This window comes from Dendrobates tinctorius, unplaced genomic scaffold (genome assembly GCF_039654945.1).
Source record: "Dendrobates tinctorius isolate UK_male_01 unplaced genomic scaffold, ASM3965494v1 ptg000086l, whole genome shotgun sequence".
Taxonomy (NCBI): domain Eukaryota; kingdom Metazoa; phylum Chordata; class Amphibia; order Anura; family Dendrobatidae; genus Dendrobates; species Dendrobates tinctorius.
Genome location: NW_027361754.1, coordinates 65114584 through 65130190, shown reverse-complemented (window position 1 = coordinate 65130190; position 15607 = coordinate 65114584). Strand labels below are relative to the sequence as shown.

Here is a 15607-nt window from a genome sequence, read left to right as displayed (position 1 = left end):
TTCAGTCCCAGTAAAGTGGACGGGATTAATATCATTCTCACGCCCTTTACTACGTGTTTTTTTTTTTTTTTACCCCTGCAAAAACTGACCTGGGGTGCAATTGTGAATTATGCAAGTTAATCTCACGTAGTAAATACACTTTCTATTTGCGGATTTTACTCGTAGACTTGAATGACTTGAAGAAAAAACGCAGATAGGAAAACGCACGTGATCCTCACAAAACGCAGGAGATTAGTCAACCAAAGCGGTTTTATTTAAAACATGACATAATAAAAAAAAAAGAAACAAAAATTGCAGTTGAAAAAAACTCATGGAAAAAGTAATGAGGAAAAAAAAATGCCACTAACTTAATTTAGATGGTCGATGCAGAAAAATCTCATTCTGGAAACTTAGCGTTCGGAACGACCCCTGTAGTCCCTGCGCTTTGGGATGCAAAGAGTTAAAAGAACATTCTACTGCAGCTCCTCCCTGGGTAACCCCTGTCCCAGTCCCAATGTTTAACCCTGTTATTGCTGTCTCAGCAGTGAGTTGCGTGTGACATCTGTGGGATCACGTGAGCAGCAGCAGCCAGAGAGGATCTCTGGGTAAAGATCAGGGGAGAGGGAGGAAGTACAAGCCGGTGACTTCAGTCCCCTTCGGCTGCTGCTTGACTCAGGTAATGGGGCAGGGTCCTTGGTAAGGTGCTCGGGGTCCCTGAGGAGCACCAAACAATAGTGGAAATATGATAATCTATCGACAGGATTAATATTGCTGAAATCCACTTCTACGTTAAGCCTCGGATTGTGCAAAGCTGTCCTGAAAAAGTCAAAATTGAAAACTTTGCGTTTTGCAGCCTGAGGGGAGCTCTGCTGACAACTAGAATTTCCCATTGTGATGTTTTTGGCGTACTACTCACTCCAGGCTGCGTAATCGTGTCGCTAAGTAGGGGCATGAGTGTATTCAGGCCATATATGTGTATAAGGCCGGGGTCACACTGGCGAGGAATACGGGTGCGTGAGAGGCGCAAAAAGCACGCATTAGACACGGACCAATGATTCTCTATGGGGTCCCTCGCACCAGCCGTATATTTCTCCTCCGTATCCTACGCTCCGTGCCACTCGCAGCATGCTGCAATTGTCAGCGTACTACGCCCGTAATACGCCAATGCAAGTCTATGGGTGCGCAAAAAATACGGATTACACACGGACCCCACATGTGACTTGCGAGAAATACGCACCAGGTGTCTTTTAGCAAAGCCGGCAATTCAGTGCACGATACAGTAAACTCACACTGACAGTTTTAATAAAGAAATGAAAGAATAGATATAGACACATAGAATACATATATGCATTCTATGTGTCTATATCTATGTATAGTCTGTGTATGTATGGGATTTATAGGGGTTATGCTGCCGTGTACCCATACCCGGCTTGAAGGGACGCCACTATTGACTAAAGGGCTGTACAGTGAGTATTATTGCGCCATAAACTATTTCTTATTGATGCGGTATTAACCTCCCCACAATAAATCTGCTGTCAGGTTTCTCCTGTGTTACCGCCCTGCCAGTTGTGAACCAAACTTCAGTCAGTATAAGGTAGAAATGTAATCTAAACGTCCCCATGCACATAAGTGTCGCGTGAACCTGCTGATTTGGCCGAACTGCATGTGTATGGGAACATCAGGAGAGATGGCTGTTATCCAAATGACAGCTGTCTCGTGTCTGTGCACATTAAAGCCTATGGACACCTTTTGAATTGGAAAAAAATATTTTTACATATATGTTAGTGGTGACCTTTTCAGTCTACAATCTCTGTTCCTTCACTGATTTTAAGACTCGGTCAAATGCTGTTTAAAGCCTGATCCTTGTTTCAAATTTTTTTGGGGGGAGTTTTTCTCCCTGTAAGGCCGGGGTCACACTGGCGAGGAATACGGCCGAGTGAGAGGCGTTAAAAGCACGCATTACACACGGACCAATGATTCTCTATGGGGTCCCTCGCACCAGCCGTATATTTCTCATCCGTATTCTACGGTCCGTGCCAATCGCAGCATGCTGCGATTGTCAGCGTACTACGGCCGTAATACGCCAATGCAAGTCTATGGGTGCGCAAAAAATACGGATTACACACGGACCACACATGTGACTTGCGAGAAATACGCACCAGGTGTCTTTTATCAAAGCCGGCAATTCAGTGCGCTATACAGTAAACTCACACTGACAGGTTTAATAAAGAAAGAAAGAATAGATATATACATATATATCTAATATATAAAGCTCAAAGTGTGTGTGTGTGTGTGTGTGTGTGTGTGTGTGTGTGTGTGTGTGTGTGTATGTATGTGTGTGTGTGTGTGTGTGTCCGGGATTGGCATCCGCACCGTCGCAGCTACAGCCACAAAATTTGGCACAGTCACACGTCTGGACCCCGAGAGCGTCCTAAGCTATGTTGTGAGGTGAAATTTTAACCTCGCGCGTTCCAATTCACCAAACAATTTTTCCCCTATCTACATACTGGGGGAAAAAGTGTGTGCGTGTCAAGCCCTGCCCCTCATTGTGATGTCATAATGCCCCTATTTGCATACTGGGGAAGCAGTGTGTACGTATCAAGCCCCGCCCCTCATTATGATGTCACAACGGTTGCCATGGAGACGCTGATGTCATCATAGGTCGCAAGCCCCGTCGCCGCTCATTATGATGTCATAATGGTTGACTATGGGATGGAGGATGGGTATATGGGCACTGAACTATGGGATGGAGGATATGTATGATGGGTATATGGGCATGGGACTATGGGATGGAGGATGGGTATATGGGCACTGAACTATGGGATGGAGGATATGTATGATGGGTATATGGGCATGGGACTATGGGATGAAGGATGTGTGATGGGTATATGGGCACTCGACTATGGGATGGCGAATATGTATGATGGGTATATGGGCATGGGACTATGGGATGGAGGATGTGTGATGGGTATATGGGCATGGGACTATGGGATGGAGGATGTGTGATGGGTATATGGGCATGGGACTATGGGATGGAGGATATGTATGATGGGTATATGGGCATGGGACTATGGGATGGAGGATATGTATGATGGGTATATGGGCATGGGACTATGGGATGGAGGATATGTATGATGGGTATATGGGCATGGGACTATGGGATGGAGGATGTGTGATGGGTATATGGGCACTGGACTATGGGATGGAGGATATGTATGATGTGTATATGGGCACGGGCCTATGGGATGGCGGATATGTATGATGGGTATATGGGCACTCGACTATGGGATGGCGAATAATTAGCGGCTATTCTGCTATGAAGAACTCTGTGAAATATATATATGTTTATCTCAATGACTTGTGTGTGTATGTGTGTGTATGTATGTGTGTGTGTGTATATATATATATATATATATATATATATATATATATATATACTGTATATGTGTCTATATCTATTATTTCGTTTCTGTTAGAAACCCTGTCATAGGGCTCCATTATATGTCCATTTTGCAAGGCGGCGAGGAAATCTCGCCATACGGATTACATACGGATGCTTACATGCGCAAAATACGCAACCACACCTTGATTACGGATGACATACGGAGCACTATTTAGGGGTCATTCATCCGTATTACGCCTTTAAACTACGGACCGTATTTTGCGTCGGTTAGTGTGACCCCGGCCTAATACATGCTGGATGTATGTGTACTCAAGGTACTGCTGTATTTAATTGTATCAGCACAGCTTCTACTATGCTGCACATATTTTTTTCGCATTGTCTAAATCCTCCATTTTTTTCCTGCCCTCCCTGAAACCATAGTTACTTTCTCCTCTCTCCACATTGAAGAAAACTGTGTACAACACCTTCCATCTCCCTGCTGCTGTCTTTAAGGCTGGATTCATGCATCCATGTGTTATGGACTGACCAGGTCCTGGCAGCCTTGTATGCTGGTTGGATGTGTGAATGCAGCCTAATACTAAGTTGGAAGGGGAAGAAAAAAAAAAAGAGAGAGAAATCGGGACCAAGCAGAAGTTCTGATGGATTTGTACTTGCCTAGACGAAGATTATTTAGAAAGTTGTATTTATGAAGCAAAAGAACAACTTAAAAAATACTGTAAAGTGTGTGTGTATATAATATAAATTTGTTTTGTTTTATCAGGCACTTCAATGGATCACGGTTGTGAGTGCGTATACCTTGTGGGTGCAGCCATTGGAGCATTAGTGTCCATTGTACTGCTGTGGTTGGGGCACCGTCTGGGTGTCCTCTATCAGCTCTTTCATAAGGTAAATCATACGCATATGAAACTTTGCATTACACAATATGAATCCACAACTGGAAGATTTTCTCACTTAATAACAGCCCCATATTACAGAACATCTCTTATTTATGTTGAAACCACAAAACCATATTTAAAGCCTAACCGGGCAAACGAGCTCTGCCGTCATGTATTTAATGTCTAATAAATCAACTCTCTCGAAACACACGCATGATTCCTGCTCTATCAATCCTGCAGCTCAACATATGACTATTTCATAGTAACGGGTTAAATAAACTGTCGATACTCCTGATGCCATTTTAGACTGGCGAAACCATAAATTCATGCCCCCCAAAAAATAACAATAAAAAAGATTGAAGATGGCTCCACTTAATGCTTTGATCTTGGGTTTGTCTTTATGGTTTTATAAGTTTATTGATTTTTTTTTTTTCTTTTTTTTATAAAAAAAAAAACCAAAAACATTTAGAAACAAGAGAATCCCCAGGGGGAAAGAATCTTACAAGACATCAAATTGACTTGTCTAAAACATTGATCATTTAATTTACTGATTAAGAGGAACAATCAAAAGTTTGCCCTTCACTTCAGACACCTTGTAATAAGAAAGTGGAAAAGATAAAAAAAAGAGGGATACATGAAATGAATAAGAAAGACTTTCTGGTAATTTATGGAGTCCTGGAATGATAATCGCGACTGCCAAGTAACCCAAAATTTGTCATTAGTCGAAGTGTCTACCGCTAATTATGCCTCCATCCTTATAGCAGTGAGTTCCTAGAACTATTCTCCCGTTTTGGGTACAACAGTGGACTTCCATTGTGTGGGGGATGACTCCTTGAAAAAATGGCGTAAAACGTCTCTCTTGATAAATTTAAAAAATTCAAATGAGCCTGGCATAATGGGGAGTAGGGAACTTTGAGGAGTAGCTACAGGAGGACAATCACTGACTTTACAGTAAGTAATGAATACCATGTTCCAGAAAGGTTTTGATTTTGGACAGTCCCACCATAAATGAAGCATGGTCCTTCTGCTCATCCCACACCTCCTACATTCCTTCAAGATGGAAGGGAAGATGTTAAGCAGACTTCTGCACCCCCTGGTGAGGAGTTTGATCCTTCTCTTTAACACAAATTAATGTGAGTGATGAATTGAAGGAATTAAGCCCTTCATCCTGCAATAGTTAATAAGGTTGAAAAACACAAATGTCCATCAAGTTCAACAGAGGGATGCGGAATCCAATCCACCACAACAGATTACTGATCCACTGGGCGCCAAGTTCTCTTTCCCAGGGTGATATTTATTTCCGATAGTAAGTCTTCTAACAGTTGATCTTGTGGTCTCTACAAGGTAGGGGTTAGAGTTCTCTTTTGGTGGAAATATGCCTCCTGCGGAGAAAGTGGAGCAATAAAGTGAGAGTCTGTAGTGGTCAGATTTATTAAATGAGTTGGACAGGAGAGAGGAGTCTCAGGGTGGGCCCTCCTAAAGGAATAGAAAGAAGGGAGCGGGGAATCTTTCAGGATGTGATACAGGTGAAAACCCTCTGAGGCGTTCCAGCCTAGAGAACAATCCGAGTCCACCCCAGGCCGGAACGGTCATTTATTAAAAAGTGCAGTCAAAGGACTAACAAAATTAGATAGGATCCCTTTGTGAACTGTCTTATCCCATGTATTTTAGAACATGGAGGATAACAAGGTCTGACTTTACTGGGGGAGCAAGGGGAGAGAATTCAAAAATGGACATGTAAGTTCAGCCTCAATCTCCTTCTTATTCTTCAGTCTTCTAGAAAAATTCAGGTAACCCAAGGAAAATTTACTACTTTTTGTCATGTATCTGCTATTGCTTTGGACAGGCTGCAAGGTTACTCCTTGCATTCAAAGCAGCTTTTAGACTCTGGTCACCCAAGTCTCATATCATATGAAATTCCTATACCAGTGGCATATCAGTGATGGTGACCTACACGACTTCTATGGGGCCCTTGAGTTGAGTGAGGGGGGCTAGTTGCCATCCAGTTCCTGGAGTCTGTTCCCAATTTGGATGTTTGCTATGGGCTCCCAGAAGGTCTATGTACTCCCCTATCTTCTGTAGCCGAGCTTTAACTTCTGACCCTAAATACATCTAAATTTATTTTATTTATAGGTGGAAACTCAAAGTCCATGTCATGGAGGAGAGTTGGTGGCTCAAGTGCTTCAATCCCACGGTGTAAAATTTTTATTCACCCTAGTTGGAGGCCATATCTCGCCCATCTTGGTTGCAAGTGAAAAGTTGGGAATACGGGTGGTTGACACGAGACACGAGGCCACGGCGGTATTTGCTGCAGATGCAGTAGCCAGACTCTCGGGTAGGAAAATGTCCATGCTTTATGTGGATATAAAATAATAAATGAGTGATGACTATGTATATATTACCTGTCCTTCCATCTGTGTTAAAGGAATTAGAAAAATCTTTGCTTTTTTCCTGAAACAGTGTCTCACCTGTCTTCAGGCTATGCGGGGTATTGCTGCAGGAGGGATGAGTTGCAATCCCTGTTCTGGGCAGCATCGTGGGGTCACGTGTGTTGATGGTTTCTGTTTTACAGATGCATAGACTTATGGCCTATTTAGATGAAACAATCTGAAAACGAGCCTGAGTTGTCCCTGACTATCAGCCACACTAAACAGGCTGCTGATCACCAGATGAATGATCGAAATGTACGTTCGTTGGGTGAAATTATTTTTAAGCTAGCAAAAAAAAAAAATCCACGTTCTCGGCAGCACATTGCCCCGTGTAAACAGGACGTGCTGCAGAGCATTCTGTAATCCTAGGTGCACAGAATGGTCGTCAGCCTGTCTATACAGACCCAGTAAAAGACCGCCCATTGGCTTGTCTTCAGGTGATCAACTGCCGTTTAATGGCAGGGATTGTGCCGTGTAATCGATTACGGTATGCATGAATGGCCTAAAAGTGGAACATATCAGACATTTGTGCCCTGCGCTCTTTAAATGCTGGGAATGTCTAAGACGGGAATGATCCTAGTCTTATTGGGGTCATTGATGACCATGGCAGTGGTAAAATCTTACATGGTGGTTCTTGTACCACATAATGGTTGTGCCGCCCCTCTCCCCCCATGAATTATAGGCTCAGCAGTAAATTTACTTATACACGTTATTTTGGTGCAGGTACGGTCGGAGTGGCAGCAGTAACAGCCGGTCCAGGATTAACCAATACTGTGACTGCTGTTAAAAATGCTCAGATGGCGGAGTCCCCCCTCTTGCTGATCGGTGGAGCAGCGGCAACATTGCTACAGGTAAATCATAAGCTGATGCAAAAGAGGTGAAGACTGTGCATGACGCCTAAGAATCAGGAAAATAGAATCTGTGTCGTACCACGCTCTCACCTGCAGTAACATGCACACAGCCGTAGGAAACAGGAGGCCCAGGATGAACGTCCTCCAACAAAAGAGCAATTTGTAGATATTTTCTGTATTACTGACATATGTATTTTTTCCTTTTGGAATCTAGGGGCGAGGAGCTCTCCAGGATATAGACCAATTGTCCCTTTTCAAGCCCATTTGTAAATTTTGTGCATCTGTCAGGACGATACGTGACATTGTCCCGGTGTTAAAGAAAGCTTTAGCTCAGGCCCAGTCAGGAACTCCAGGTGAGTAAGGCTGCGCATTGAAGGGGATGTGCAGTTGTAGGGGAAAATGCTGCAACTGTAGCTTGAAGTTAGTGGACACCAAAGCTAAGTCTCCCAACTATGCCAGCTCCTTAATAATATTGCTTTTTTTATATGGACGAAACAGATCCTCTAGGCCTGATGACCCGACTTCATCCCCCGCTCCCACTATAGCTACACCCCTGCTGGAGGACCTTTCATGTTGCTGCACTATACCAGCAGCACATAGATTTCAGGAGGAATTGTGTAATACTTTATTTCACCTGTAGAGGTGCTACACAGGGAACAAAGCACCTGCTGCCAGGTACCTCCAAAGATTGCAGCAGATCACCCTCTGATAGGCTGAGAGCAGAAGAAAGTCAAATTACCAGATCACTACCCAGGCTAATACGATTAATCCCCAATCCCCACAGTTTTAAGCGTGCCTTAACCCCTTCACCCCCAAGGGTGGTTTGCACGTTCATGACCGGGCCAATTTTTACAATTCTGACCACTGTACCTTTATGAGGTCATAACTCTGGAACGCTTCCATGGATCCCGGTGATTCTGACATTGTTTTCTCGTGACGTATTGTACTTCATGTTAGTGGTAAAATTTCATTCAAATAACTTGCGTTTATTTGTGAGAAAAACGGAAATTTGGCAAAAATTTTGAAAATTTCGCAATTTTCCAACTTTGAATTTTTATGCCCTTAAATCGCAGAGATACAGCACACAAAAAACTTGATAACTAACATTTCCCACATGTTTACTTTACATCATCACAATTTTGGAACCAAAAATTTTTGTTAGGAAGTTATAAGGGTTAAAAGTTGACCAGCGATTTCTCATTTTTACAACACCATTTTATTTTTGGGACCACATCACATTTGAAGCCACTTTGAGGGGTCTATATGATAGAAAATACCCAAAAGTGACACCATTCTAAAAACTGCACCCCTTAAGGTGCTCAAAACCACTTTCAAGAAGTTTATTAACCCTTTAGGTGCGTCACAGGAATTTTTTTGAATACTTAAAAAAAAAAATGAACATCTAACTTTTTTTCACAAAAAAAATTCTTCAGGTTCAATTTTTTTTATTTTACCAAGGGTAACAGGAGAAATTGGACTGCAAAAGTTATTGTGCAATTTGTCCTGAGTACGCTGATACCTGATTTGTGGGGAGGAACAACTGTTTCGGCGCATGGCAGAGCTCAGAATGGAAGGAGCGCCGTTTGACTTTTTCAATGCAAAATTGGCTGGAATTCAGATTGGACGCCATGTCACGTTTGAAGAGTCCCTGATGTACCTAAACAGTGGAAACCCCCTACAAGTGACCCCATTTTGGAAACTAGACCCCCCAAGGAACTTATCTAGATATGTGGTGAGAACTTTGAACCCACAAGGGCTTTACAGAAGTTTATAACGTACAGCGGTACAATTAAAAAATCATATTTTTTCCACAAAAATGATCGTTTCACCCCAATTTTTATTTTCCCAAGGGTAACAGGACCCTAAAAGTTATTGTTCAATTTGTCCTGAGTACGCTGATACCCCACATGTGGGGGTAAACCACTATTTGGGCGCATGGCAGAGCTCGGAAGGGAAGCAGCGCCATTTGACGTTTTTGGCTGGAATTGAGATCAGACACCATGTCGCGATTGGAAAACCCCTGATGTACCAAAACAGTGGAAACCCCCCACAAATGACACCATTTTGGAAACTAGACCCCCTAAGGAACTTATCTAGATGTGTGGTGAGCACTTTGAACCCCCAAGGGCTTCACAGAAGTTTATAATGCCCGGGCATGAAAATAAAAAAATCGTATTTTTTCCACAAACATGATCAATTAGTCCTCAATTTTTTCATTTTCCCAAGGGTAACAGGAGAAATTGGACCCCAAAAGTTGTTGTCCAATTTGTCCTGAGTACGCTGACACCCCATATGTGGGAGAAAACTACTGTATGGACACACGTCGGGGCTCGGAAGGGAAGCAGTGACGTTTTGGAATGCAGACTTTGATGGAATGGTCTGCGGGTGTCATGTGCGTTTGGAGAGCCCCTGATGTACCTAAACTATTGAAACTCCCCACAAGTGACCCCATTTTGGACACTAGACCCCCCACGGAACTTATCTAGATGTGTGGTGAGCACTTTGAACCCCCAAGTGCTTCACAGAAGTTTATAACGCTCGGACGTGAAAATAAAAAAATCATTTTTTTCCACAAAAATGATATTTTTGCCCCCAATTTTTTATTTTCCTAAGGGTAACAGGAGAAATTGGACCCCAAAAATTGTTTTGCCATTTGTTCTGAGTAGGCTGATACCCTACATGTGGGGGTAAAACACTGTTTGGGCGCATGGCAGAGCTTGGAAGGGAAGGAGTACCATTTGACTTTTTCAACTCAGAATTGGCTGGAATTGAGATCAGACGCCATGTTGCATTTGGAGAGCCCCTGATGTGCCCAAACAGTGGAAACCCCCAATTATAACTCCAACCCTAACCCCAACACACCCCTAACCCTAATCTCAGCCCTAGCCCTAACCCTAGCCCTAACCCTAGCCCTAATGGAAAAATGGAAATAAATACATTTTTTTTATTTTATTATTTTTCCCTAACTAAGGGGGTGATAACGGGGGGTTTGATTTACTATTTATGGCGGTTTTTATGTTTGGCAGCTGTCGCACGCTAAAAGACGCTTTTTATTGTAAAAATAGTTTTTGCATCACCACATATTGAGAGCTATAATTTTTTCGTATTTTGACCCACCGAGTCATGTGAGGTCTTATTTTTTGCGGGACGAGTTGACGTTTTTATTGGTACCATTTTCGGGAACGTGACATTTTTTGATCGCTTTTTATTCCGATTTTTGGGACGCAGAATGAACAAAAACCAGCGTTTCATGAATTTCTTTTGGGGGAGTGCGTTTACACCGTTCCGCGTGCGGTAAAATTGATAAAGCGGTTTTATTCTTCGGGTCACTACGGTTACAGCGATACCTCATTTAGGTCGTTTTTTTTATGTTTTGTCGGTTTTATGCAATGAAAACTATTTTATATAAAAAATAATTATTTTTGCATCGCTTTATTCTGCGAGCTATAACTTTTTTATTTTTTCGCTGATGATGGTGTGTGGCGGCTCGTTTTTTGCGGGACATGATGACGTTTTCAGCGGTACCATGGATATTTATATGCGTCTTTTTGATCGCGCGTTATTACACTTTTTGTTTGGCGGTATGATAATAAATCATTATTTTTTGCTTCGTTTTTTATTTGTATTTTTTAAGGGGTTCGCTAAAGGGATTAACTAATGGGACAGTTTTATAGGGCGGGTCGTTACGGACGCGGCGATACCTAATATGTGTACTTTTATTGTTGTGTTTTGTTTTTTTTTTTCCAAAAAATGGATTTATTTGGGGGAATATTTTTTTTTTTTTTTTTCTAATTTATTTGCCGATTATTTTTTTAAAATTATTTTAACTCTTTTTTTTTTATTTTTTTTTTACTTTATTAAATAGTCCCAGGTGGGACATCACTGTCCTGTGACAGATCGCTGATCTGTCACATCACAGATCACTGTGACAGATCAGCGATCTGTCACAGGCAGTGCCGAAGGCTTCCTCATGCCTACGCTTTGCAGGCACTGAGGAAGCCAGCTTCCTGCAGGCCCCCGTCGCCATCTTGGATTCGGGGGCCTGCAGGAAAGGAGCCCCCCGCAGCAGCGCTGCCGTGGGGGGCTCAGGGAAGCACGGAGGGAGCCCCCTCTCTGCCGATGCTTCCCTTTAACCCCTGGTACACCGCGATCATGTTTGATCGCGGTGTGCAAGGGGTTAACGTGTCGGGGGCGGTCCGTGACCGCCCCTGACACATTGTGCCGGGTGTCAGCTGTGATAATCAGCTGACACCCGGCCGCGATCAGCGGCGCTCACCACGTGGGCGCCGCTGATGGCGGTAGACGTACTATCCCGTCCATGGGCATAGGGGCCCTGGTCCCATGGACAGGATAGTACGTCTGATGTCAGGAAGGGGTTAAAAATGCAGTTGTTCAGACTGGCCTATCGCCTCAACGCACTAACCTAAATATTCCTGTTTGGCCCATTTCAAAATTTTTTACCATATCCAGGTCCTTTGCGTCGTGTTCTCACATGCTTTTTGCAGTTAATAGCTCTCTGTGTCTGTACTGTTACATATTTAGACTAACTGGTTCATGCAGCAACAGGAACACCCGATACTTACACGTGGGATGGTCCAAACAATAAAAGCAATTGTTACCACCCACCTTTCGTGTCTCCCCTTTTTTCCTCATAGATTGTAAGCTTGCGAGCAGGGTCCTCATTCCTCTTGGTATCCGTTTTGATCTATGTGGTTATTGTTATGCTGTAATGTCTATTATCTGTAAACGTCCCCTCTATAATGTAAAGTGCTGCAGAATATGTTGGCGCTATAGAAATAAAATTATTATTATTATTTTTATCTCTGACTTGTTGATTGTCTTGGAGTGTGGAGATGAGTAGGGATTTAATCAGACATAGGAGAATGCGGTGTACAACTTACGATGGCAGAAAAAAAATGCTGCAAAATTTCATGATTAATGTGCTGCAAAAATTGTACCATGTATTCTGTTGAAATCAGAATGTCACCCTAATTCTGTCTTCCCTCTCTGCGTTTTCAGGCCCTGTTTTCATAGAATTTCCTATCGATATTCTATATCCATATCATGTCATCCAAAAAGAGCTAGCCCCAAAAGGAGCCCCAAAAGGGATCATGGGAAAAACAATCAACTGGTATGTGAAATATTTGCTGGCCTGGTATTCAGGAAAAGTTGCCCCCTTCTATCTGGTATAAGAATGATGTACAAATGTATATTATGAGTCTTGCATCCTACAGTTTTTTCCCTCTGTAGACTTTAAATGAGTTGTACACTGCTCGGACAAACCCTTCTCAATTCCCATGTGTCTCCCAGAAAATTAATAACACTTATACTCACCTTTGTTGCTGGCGCCGTTCCAGCAGTGTTGGCACTTTCTCTCCCGTGGATCGTGTGACATTATGTCATGCGATCCCTGCAGCCAATTATTGCTGGTTTCACTGTTCTCTCCTTTGGACATACCACGACAATGGAGAAAGTAAGAGAGCAGCTGCCGCTTCCACTGCCTCCGGATATGTGATCACATCTGTAGGAGGGAACAGTGAAGCCAGCGTTCATCGGTTGCGGGGATTGCGTGTCATGACAATGCGATACGATCCTCGGGAGAGTCAGCGAACGACGCCAGCACCGGAGGTGAGTGTAAATGTTATTATTTTACTTGGAAGAGACCTAGGGATTGTTAAGGGTTTGTCCGAGTAGTGGTCAACCCCTTTAACTCTAATTTTCAGTTGTCTCTAAGTTAGTAGGTGGAGACTAGCTGCTAGGATGTCTCCTAGAGATATCCTATATGAGGAAGTCATACTCTCCTGTCTCTATGTAGCACATTTTTCAGAAGCAGCAGCTGCACTGAACAGTATAGCTGTAAACCTAGCACTGGGATGAAATAAACACTAGAAAACAGCAGTTCACATGTCTTTCTGATTTTCCCTTTCTAATCCCCATTCCATAGACCTCTACAGGCAGCTGTGATCTGATATCTCAGTAAGCTGGCAGATCATCTTAGATGGATTTGAACTGTTTTTTTTTTTTTTTTTTTCAAAGTGAAGAGTTCAGGAGGCAAGAGTGATGGTTTATAAGTGGAGAAAGAATCAGATTTCTCAGATTAGATCTATCATAGAGATTCTTATGTTCGTCTGTACTATGAGTTTATGTAAAGTTTGAAATGACATGGCGTGACAATGGCCTTTCAAATGACTTTTGTTTTTCATTATAAGGGCAGAGACACACTGGCAAATTTTTTGTCCGAGAATCGGATCGTAAAACTTGCCCTGGCCGGCACCTCTCCTGACTTGAGCTTGACAGCCTGATGGATTACTATGCAGCTGTGAAGTTCCGGTCAGGAGAGGTGCCGGCCAGGGCAAGTTTTACAATCCGATTCTCGGACGAAAAATTTGCCAGTGTGTCTCTGCCCTAAGGCTAAAGTCTGTACCTCCACCTGCCTTCTGATTTTAGATGGAGACATTCTCCTCTTAAAGCCTCTTCTAGTGCAGGCACCAAATAGTGTATGTATATGTGTGTCACTCCTGGCTGCACCACACTATTAGCACAAATGATTTAGATGCTGGAAAGTCAGTTTGACTCATGATCCTAACTAGCTGACAATAAATTGCCTAGCTAACTATTTGAATACTTTCAGCAGGAGCAGCCTTTCTGTGCTATTACATGGCAAAAGTGGCAGAAAAACAACATATCCGCTTTTTATATTGAGAGGGACATGTGACTTCGGCAGCCAATGACAGAAGCCCTTGTGTCTGGACATTGCGGATGGTTTCTGCATGCTGATTGGCTGCTGAAATCTTCACACATTAAGTTAATTAAAAAACAAAAATACAGTTTGCCCCTACTCTGACATCTCCCCACACCTTCCCCTCATCAAACACTTACCCCCGCTCATCATATAGCACCACTATCCTAACAGAAGCATTAGTGGAAACTCGATGATTTACTAAGCATTGGTCAAATTTTGCCGATTTTGAGGAAAAATCTCAGGAATCCAAACACGACTCCGAATGTGCAATGTACATGCTGAATTTGAGATTGGCGAACGTTTTCCGAATAATTTCGCTCATCTCTACCTCATGCCCTCCAACTCAACAGCATTGACCTATGTAGGATTAAATTCCCTGCCTAATCAGCCATCACCAGCTCCTGCAAATCTCACACATGCGCTGCTCATTTCGTCAGCGTCACTTCACCTCTGTAGCTGGGTGTATGCTTCCTGGTGTGAAGTGGTCACGGTGGTAGTCACGGCAAGTGGCTGCTGTTCTTCACACCCTGGCACCCCGATAAGAAAATATAATGTCCTGTCTGTCGTGTGGTTCATGCATAGTGCACTCACTTTTGAATTGGAGATCTCCATGGGTTCCACGGTCCCAGTTCTAGATGCCACCATTGATTGACTGCAGACTCCGAGTCTATTTTTAACATACAGTGGGGGAAATAAGTATTTGATCTCTTGCTGATTTTGTAAGTTTGCCCACTGACAAAGACATGAACAGTCTATAATTTTTAAGGGTGGGTTAATTTTAAAATTGAGAAAGAGAAATCACATTGCATAAATTATATACATTTATTTGCATTTTGCAGTGAGAAATAAGTATTTGATTCCTCTGCCAAATAAGGCTTAATACTTGGTGGCAAAACCCTTGTTGGCAAGCACAGCAGTCAGACTTTTTTTTGTAGATGATGATGAGGTTTGCGCACATGTCAGGAGGAATTTTGGTCCACTCCTCTTGGCAGATCATCTCTAAATCATTAAGATTTTGAAGCTGTCGCTTGGCAACTCGGAGATGCAACTCCCTCCATCTAGGGGATTAAGGTCTGGAGACTGGCTAGGCCACTCCATGACATTAATGTGCTTCTTTTTGAGCCACTCCTTTGTTGCCTTGGCTATATGTTTTGGGTCATTGTCTTGCTGGAAGACCCAGCCACGACCCATTTCTTTATCGCTTCATTTGGGGACACGGGTAACCATGGGTGTATGCTGCTGTCGCTAGGAGGCTGACACTAGGCGAAAAAAGGAAAATAGCTGCTCCTCAGCAGTGTACACTCACCGACAGGCACCAAGTACCTCAG

At 43.0% G+C, this 15607-nt stretch overlaps 1 protein-coding gene across 1 annotated transcript in view; it reads left to right on the top strand.

Annotated features, from left to right (window-relative positions):
- Window positions 1–497: 497 nt before the first annotated feature.
- Window positions 498–15607, top strand: part of ILVBL (ilvB acetolactate synthase like) — a 115640-nt gene continuing 100530 nt past the window's right edge. The window contains exons 1-6 of the mRNA XM_073585506.1: window positions 498–655; window positions 4143–4267; window positions 6391–6592; window positions 7410–7537; window positions 7752–7890; window positions 12557–12668. Coding sequence (XP_073441607.1) covers window positions 4151–4267; window positions 6391–6592; window positions 7410–7537; window positions 7752–7890; window positions 12557–12668 — 698 coding nt within the window. The 5' untranslated portion in view covers window positions 498–655; window positions 4143–4150. The remainder of the gene's footprint in view (window positions 656–4142; window positions 4268–6390; window positions 6593–7409; window positions 7538–7751; window positions 7891–12556; window positions 12669–15607) is intronic.